Below are 8646 nucleotides of genomic sequence, written 5' to 3'. Positions count from 1 at the left end.
TTTAATCGTATAAATGCCTGAGAAGCAAGCAATTTGTTGCCCCCTTTCTCCCAGAGAATTTACCGTAAGTCTATTCCTCCCAGACTGGCCCTGGTGGTAACCAGATGCACCATTGGATACCAGTATGTTAACTATATATTTAGTATTTCAATAGGGGGTGAACTCTTGCATTCTTGCAGGAGAAATTGATTGGCATAGCTGCCTTGCGGGAAGCGGGTTGACTTTGGTGGCTGGTCTCGCTGATGTTGTTGGACGTGCGCCATTTTTGTAGGGGAAGTGGGCTGGGAATGGGGTGTGCTGCAGCGCCGCTCCCATGAACCGAAGTTTCCTTGCGGTGACCCAGAGACCCAAAAAAAGGGCACTTCACTCAGAGTCTTCGGGGCGAAACCCGGACAGCTCCAAGGTATGCTTGATGTAACTGGCCATGGAGACTCTTGGCAGAAAGGTTCCAATTTACAGAATTTTTTTTAGAATAAGAGTGAATATGAGTTTCCCCCCAACTTTAAAGAGTCATATGAAGTTTGTCTTGATTCATTTGGGGTTTAATTCAGAGACAATACATTTTAGTTACCCTTAACTTCAGGTATGACCAGAGGCTCGGTGTGAAAATCAAGTTCCTTCAGCCATTCCTATTGATAAATTTGCCCCCAGGTCGAAGGGTTACATTGCATCAATCCAGCATTGCCATTTGCGTAAGGTATAAGTATGCTGAAGGCAGTGGGTGCTCCACCCCATGCACAGCACAGAATACACCCAGCCTCTAATCATTCAGCAGGTAGTCTACGCATGTGATCGCAAGCCTCCGCTTCTACACCTGACCATCTTTTGGCAGTTCTTAGCCAAAACAGAGAATTAACTCACCGCAAGGTAAGGAAGGGCAAGCATTTTGGTTGTTTTGGCTCCGGCAAACATCTCAATTTCTCTCATTTGTTGCAGCGAAGGAATTACAACTGCAACAGCAAGTGAATGGAATTAACCCTTTCAGCGATAGGAAGTGTAGCCAGCATTTTGGTGTTCATTGTGCTAAAGGTGCACGCTTATACTTTGCAAAATATTCATTATGTCTTATAACCTGGGGAGAGAGTGAGGGAATGAGAGAAAGAGAGAGAACACAAAAAACACGATGAATAAGAGAGAAAGAGGGAAAGAGAGAATGATAGAGATAAAGAGAGAAATAGAGAGAGTAAGAGGTAAACAGAGATAAGGAGAGAGAGATAGAGGAGAAAACAGATGAAGAGAGACAGGGAAGAGAGGGAAGAAGAGAGAGTGGGAAAGAAAGGGTAATTGAGGAATAGAGAGATAGAAGTAGAAAGAGGGAGAGAAAGACATGAAGATAGAGTAAGAAAGAAAAAAGGAGACAGAGAATGAAAGAGAAACAGAGGGACAGAGAGGGGTAAAGAGAGACAGAGAGTGAGAGAAAGAGAGAGAAAGAAAGCGTGAGAAGAGAAATGGATGGATCACATTTTGCTAACCGTATTGTATTACTAGAACTTACTAAAACTCGAAAATATCACAATTTAACACATGGCAGCTCTTCGAAGCTGACACCACCAAGCACAATAATATAGAATGCTTTAGGACGCTGTAAGTATTGCTTCGGGCTGTTTTGGAAAGTACCGTGTCCTATCAGATATCATACCAATCTAACAGGTCATCGGTAATGTTACTAACAAAACGTACAAGCGAAGACCGAGATTCTTTAATATGTTTACCCTGGGAGAGCGAGGAGACGTGATAAAAAAAATCAAATAGGGATTAAAAAAAGTTAATGAGGGAAGCGGTTTTAAGAGAATTGCTAGAGATAGATGGTTTGGTAGATTTGAAGGGATGTGACTAACGGGTCATTATCCTTATTATTATTATTATTATTATTATGTAATATAACACCCCCCCCCGTATATTGCCATATCTCAGCATGAAAACCACAGATTAACCCATATATTGCTTAATTGTTAAAATGAAGAGCTGTCTGTTGCAATCTAACCCCCCAAAAAACATTTTGACCTATCCTACCAAAATTTGGGCCCATTTCATTCACAAACAGATTAAAAATAAGTATTTTCTCAGTGATTCCGAGAACGTTATACTATAGCTTGCCTTACATAATAAAATATCACTATATAACCACCTCCTATAATAATTGCATACGATATCATTGTGAGTATAATAAGGAAGGAGGATATAGCCACATTGGTCCAGGAGAAGACGGAGTTGAAGGTGATACCTTTTATATAAGTAATTATATAAGTTCTTATGCACTCCATTCCATGTAGGTCCAATGAAAGGTACCACTTACTAAAGACTCTGAAGAGTCTTTGGGCCAAAGAGCTTGCAGTCTTCTGTTGTTTCGAGATGAGTGTTATTTCAGGTTAATAGGATGCTCTATGTTGAAAATACTGCTCCTGCCAGGTGAAATTGACTCAGGGTGTGTGTTTGCTCTCCATGAGTAACTTTACTCTGCGCTGTGGAAATATGTCAATCAGATACCCAGTGTTTGTTGTCTGTTCTCACTCATAGACTCTGTAAGGATCCCCCTCCAAATTAGTAACTTCAGCGCGGAGTGCATTTTGATGGGGTGTAGTAAGCTAGGTGCTCGGCCATGGTGTGGTGCGCTGAAAGCCGGGTTCTCCTCGCTTGGGGTTATGTGTTTGTGAACGTGACATGAAAGCAAAGGATTCTCTACTACTCCTTTTTAACTGAGTAGACACCGGTAGATGGGAGTGAAATCGAGACACCAGGTGTCTAAATATTACCCTCCTGTGGCTCTAGAGTGTAGCTATCTGGATATGACAGAGAAGAGTTGGAGCATGGACCTCTAGTTCCTCATAGATGGCCCCTAGGCCTTGGGCTAGTCATTATAGACCAAAATATACCTGTGATCTCCATATTTGCCCAACAATCTCATCAACCTCTTGGGGTCTTCTCCACGTCTCCTAGAGCTGCTCTTCCATTTTATCCCTTAAACGACCACTTTCTGTACCTTCGCACACAACCATCCCTCACGTCAAAACCCCAAATATTTCATTATTCCATAAAAGTCAATTTAACTTGTCTCTAGACTGCAACGTTTCATCCAAAACAAATCTTGGATACGGTTTTACTCTGTTACACATTAGCTAATCACTACCTAAATGTTCTCAGTGTTCTAGTTCCGCATTGTTTTAATCACTCGTCTGAATCTGGACAAGGCTGGGTCGTAAAAACAACAACATCTCATTCTATCATTCATTTAATGTTCTGAGTGCATTTCCTACAGCTAAAACCCAACCAAAAGTCCAATGGCACTCAAAGAACATCCTAAATTTTATAAGATGATAACTAAGTGATTTAATGTTTTCATACAATTTACAAGGAAAATGGTTTGGAATACTAGATAAAAGAATGCAAATGTAATTACTTGGATTTTACCGTCAAGCCAAATTTCCATGGTCTACTTGTTACCCTTCATGTGCAACATTCTATAAATATGAGCTTTTTATTTGTTTTCTTTTGTCTCCCATAGGTCAGTTAAAATGGGGAATGAATTAAGCAAGACGCAAGAAAGGGAGGACCAAGAAGAAGGTCTACCAGAAAATGATTCAGAGGTACATCACAAATTCTCTTGGGCAAGTTAATGGTTTGGTACCAGTAGACAAGGACCAGGAAGGTTTGCAAGAGAGTTGAAGATCTCAGTATACATTGTTAAGGACAAACCACAGTGAGCTCCTCCTGAAAAGAAGGCGTGAGAAGACCCTCCATAAGGCATTGCCACCCCTTACTGCGTTATACGCAACCAGCTCAGCCATTCTTGCAGGAGAAGCTCATTGGGGTTTTTGCGTGATGGCGACATCAGAGAGCTGGAACGTTCGACTCTCCTGCAAACCCCGTTCTTAAATGAATAGACCCCAGAAAGGTCGGATAAAAAAGTGTTGATTTAGGATTGTATTTACAACTGGATTTCTTGTAGAAGCGAGAAAATAAGATCACAGCTAGGTGTATCCCTTCGAAACAATCTTACAGTCATGCGTGTCTAACGTTCTCCTCTGGGAATTCCATGTCCTTGAATGTTTTGGGAGGTGGGAGGTAAATCTATTCATTTTAAATGTGTAAAGCAGACATTACAATTCATTTTTGTACATTTTATTGCCGGTTTCCATTATACACACACAGTTGAAGTCATAATTTATTTAGGGGTATATCAGAGGAGGCATAGAGAGGGAGCTGAGGCTTCATCTTCATCAAAGAGCAAACCCATTGGGACATTGTAGATCTCATGTGAGGCTGGAGGCAGAGTATACTGTGAGAAGCGGTCACATCGGCCAAACTATGTAGTGGTCTTACTACTTTGATTATTGACAGCTTTCTGTATAAAATGAAAATAATAAAAATCTACATATTTGATTTTGTTTGTAGCTAGTAGTTGGAGTTAAGAATGGACCAGTCACACAACAAAGCCCACCTGGATTGAACGCTATGAAGTCCAATGACCAAGGTAAGGAAATAACGTAAACTAAAATAAGAGGCTTATCAGAAGCGTTCCGATATTCAGACAGCACCCGATGATGTGCAACGAGGAAGGACAACAATCTTTTTTGGGTGGGGGGGTTTGCATGTGATCATATTCATGCTTTCCTATTGGACCTTATGTTCAAAGCACTTCGTGTTTCCAAACCATGTAGGCATTAAGAGCAATCCATGCACTGGCTGACATCAACGAACGTCAAAGTATGAAAAGTCACTCGCTGCCCCCAGCCAAATTCTGCAATTGTAACGTTTATCACAACAGGGCTGGGACATTCTCTCGCTCTCGCTCACTCTCTCGCTCTTTTATGTTTTGATCTGTCAACATTCCTGTATATATTCAGGGTGTGAGCATCTGGGTAGACAGTTAATACACAAATATTCTCACCTGATTTTCGTTCCGAAGAGAGAGCGTCATTATACAAACTAGGGCAGGGCTTGTCAGAGTTGGCCGTCTTTTTTAGACCTCCGTGCTTGAGCGCATGTGTTTTAGTCGTTAAAGATGCGGTTCTACTTTGACCGTGCTCTCTAGTGCCTTAGGCAATAAATCTTAGCAGATCCGTCCTTTTATTTTTTTCTCTAAAGGTTTAATCACAAAAAAACCCAGCACAGGAACAGTTTTTTGCAGTGTCTATGGCAATATCCTATCATGGTCTAAGTTTTTTATCACATGACTATTAAGCCTTCCCGGCAAAAATGACTAACCATGCAGAATTTGACATGATTAAACAATTATTTCTGAGAAGGGTTTTGGCTGGGCATCTAACAGTACTGGGAATTATGGTTTTTAATATTGCATTTAGTTAATTTTTAATGTTACAAGTTACATTTTTACCATAAATAAATTCATTAGATGGCATTATCTAAAGCAGAAGAAGGCTAATGCAGCAGTGACATAGATCTCCTCATTCCTCCGCTAGCCTAACGGAGTGGTGATAGAAAGACCCCCTAAGGATTCTGGGGGACTGGGGACCAAATCACTCCATTTCGTTGCACAGCACGAAAAATCAGACCCCCTCAAAGTCTTCTCACCCGTTGAATTACTCATTCTTCATGATGAATAATGATGTAAAGGAGTTAAAATCAGAGCTCTCATGAAATATACCCCAATATAGCAGCTGAGGAGCCACCAATAAGTGAGAGCAATGGGGGCAGAGATGTCAGGGAGATACTGTTCTCAGACATCTTGGACTGGGAGCAACAAGGTCGCCATGGCACTTTGAGGCCGGCGGCTACCGATGGTGTAAGTGTGGCTGATGACTGAATATGATGCACCTCATGCTATGATTTTCACGTAGCGTATGGCTGGTGGCTGAACCCTGTAGCACCTGATCAAGTTAGGTGTGTATGGAGTAATCTCTGGAGCGGGACAGGTTAACGAGGCAGTAGATGTAGGCGTCCTGGACCATAAATGATCTGCAGTTTCACCATTAAGATTGGCCCGCTCTCCTAATATACTTTGAAACCCACCGGCAATGATTGCCATTTAGTAACAACGTGCATTTCGCACTCATTAAAGACTCATTAATCCTCGTCACACCTTCATATCCTTAGTCCAAATCCCTGTTTATACATATCCATGAAATCTTTTTCTTGCTGGATAGATACACATATTTGTATTTGGCTAATGGGTGTTATGTCTGAGGTTGCCACCTTCTTTATCTACCATGTGTGACTAATGTAAACGCGATAAATTATTAGCATGGAACCCGTGTATTATCTGGAAACCTTCCAACGCCGCACAAACACAGTTGCACAGTTATTGTCTGTCTACAAGGTGTCATACCAGTCCCACTTATTTTAACCATTATGAGACATATTCATACAAATTCTGGGGCAACATTTTAATTTTTTCATGTTTTTTTTTAGCACTGATTGTAGGTTTGGATGTTTATCTTGGTGGCAAACATTTAGTGGGGGGTTGTTGCCCCAGGCTTGTTTGTTGCCTGCCATGCTGAAGGGGTCCCTCTTCATCAGGATGTTCCCCAGTAGGTGGTATGTAAAAGACCACCGCAGTATAAATAAACTGGTTTCAAGGGTGAGCTTTGATATCCTCACCATCGAGGGTTCGATGCACTGGTGAAGACAATAGGACAATTGGCCCATAGTAAATTGGCCCAGGGGCCGTCAACCTCTGGACCTGGTTGATTGACAAGTTTGGGTCCAAATGTTATTTAAGTAGAATGGGAATTTCCTTAAAATATCTCTTTCGTGCTTCCTACATTAAAAACAAAGCCCAATACCATTTTTCATCCAATTCAAACCATAGAAGGAATTATAAAAACCTGAAATGCTTTTTCTGTGAGTCACAATTCGGCTGACAGCATATAAGAACCGGTTGGTCTACTTGGTTGGAAGGCCAGACGGCCTTTCCTCCACTAACACCATTTTTATGCCTTTAGCAAAATGAGTTAAGTCTCCATAATAAGAGGAACACATTAAGTTGTGCGTCTAAGGTCCAGTGGATACAATCGAGTAGGTAGACATATCGCCAATGTCTACGTTGGAATGAAGACTATCTGAATAGACAGATCGAGTATAACGTGAGTGGTTAGATTACTTGTGATAATGAGTTGCTCAGCAGCAAGCAGGCACAGCATTTAAAAATTCTTAAGACAGTATATAATTTTTATTGCTCTGCGCATTCACGTTCATTTTTTAAGGTGTGTTTCTGGCTCTCGTCCTATTCCTGGTGGATTAGAGGAAAGTGATTGCATTCCATGTTGATAGATATAAGAGGCCCTGGGTTTGATTGGTTCCTCCCTAGTTTGACAGATACAGCATATACGATCATATACGTTCTTCAGAAAGGGTCCTATGGGGTACAAATAAAAAAAAAAAGAAATGAGGGAATCATTTTCGGGATGCACCATATACCGGTACTTCCTGCACTGTATAGGAAGGATCAGGAAGTTACTGGTGCTTTGGATATTTGTTTCCCACAGTGTGTTATAAAACAGTGCACTTAATTTAGTTCCCATGTTCGTTTATATGTGACTTATGTGGATGTATTTATTTATTTTTTCAGTGGACACAAAAATTGTCCAACAGGAAAATGTGATAACGTCTTCTCAAAAAACCATTATAATCAGTCCCATCTCAAATGGAATTACTAATAATCAACCATCCGCTAAATCTAAGTTCAGGATGACCATCACTCGGCCTGCCCCGGGACCCGCCGCATTCCAAGCCAACGGCCCAGACATTGAGGTTGAGAAACCGGTGGTGACATTAGGAGACCAGCCCGTTGTCCAAGTTTCGAATGACACCCCAGTCGTTCTACAAACCAATGTCAGCGGCATCCAAAACCAGCCTCCACCTTCTACGTTACCCGCAGAAGATGCCTCTGTAACACTATCCACACAAGGTGAAGACACATCCTCCAAACCCAAGGAAATAAAGGAAATGAGTTTATTTCAGAGACTTTTTATGCCAGAAAAAAAGGTACAAATTGAGGACACTCTTCAACCCGAGACAGAGGTAAACAAGGAGGCCGGCATCACAGTGGAACAGAACTCTCAGTTACAAAGTCTTCCACAGAACAATACTCCACAATTACAGGTAGGCCACACCAGATAGTATAAATCAACTAGGAGGTTGTTAAGGATGATGGTTTGTGTTAAATGCACCATTACGCATGGACTCCATTGAATTTTATTGCATGCAAATATGTGCGACTATTCTTTTGTTGTTGGAGTTAGAAAATTAGACTTTTGTCTCATTTAACTCCTCCCCAACAGCCTCTACTCAAAGCAGGAAGCGTACCTCAGTATGCTCCTTGCACGTGTTCAGTCACACGCCCACTCTAGTCAAACCAATGGGAGAAGCAGCAGCCAATTCCATGTAAGCTATCTGAATAGTGATGTTTTGCTAGCATACATGTGATTGGTTGCTGTCTCAATGACTTCAGTGCGATCTCTACTGAGCATGTGCGAGATTGTTTTTCCTGGCTTCAGTAGAGGCACCCACGGGGAGGACTCATGCGGTAAAATGCACTGGAGTCCAACATGCGTTCAACAATAAAAATACATTTCTGGAAACTAGACTGTGTTTTTAAGTTAAAAAAAGTAATTATATTTCCACAGAAAAAGAAGGACCTCAGTGTGGCCCTCAATGTATGACAAATCACACAAAATGTTTTTTTTT

General features: G+C 41.3%; 1 protein-coding gene across 13 annotated transcripts in view; it reads left to right on the top strand.

The window, feature by feature from the left end:
* Window positions 1-747: 747 nt before the first annotated feature.
* Window positions 748-8646, top strand: part of BCAS1 (brain enriched myelin associated protein 1) — a 32592-nt gene continuing 24693 nt past the window's right edge. For all 13 annotated transcript variants that reach the window (XM_053453091.1, XM_053453092.1, XM_053453090.1 and 10 more), the window contains exons 1-4: window positions 748-866; window positions 3501-3584; window positions 4393-4471; window positions 7529-8061. In XM_053453091.1, the coding sequence (XP_053309066.1) occupies window positions 3513-3584; window positions 4393-4471; window positions 7529-8061 (684 nt within the window). In that variant the 5' untranslated portion in view covers window positions 748-866; window positions 3501-3512. The remainder of the gene's footprint in view (window positions 867-3500; window positions 3585-4392; window positions 4472-7528; window positions 8062-8646) is intronic.

The sequence above is a fragment of the Spea bombifrons genome, chromosome 13 (genome assembly GCF_027358695.1).
Source record: "Spea bombifrons isolate aSpeBom1 chromosome 13, aSpeBom1.2.pri, whole genome shotgun sequence".
Lineage (NCBI taxonomy): Eukaryota > Metazoa > Chordata > Amphibia > Anura > Pelobatidae > Spea > Spea bombifrons.
Note: the sequence above shows the minus strand (reverse complement) of the source record. Positions and strands in the feature narration are given on the sequence as shown.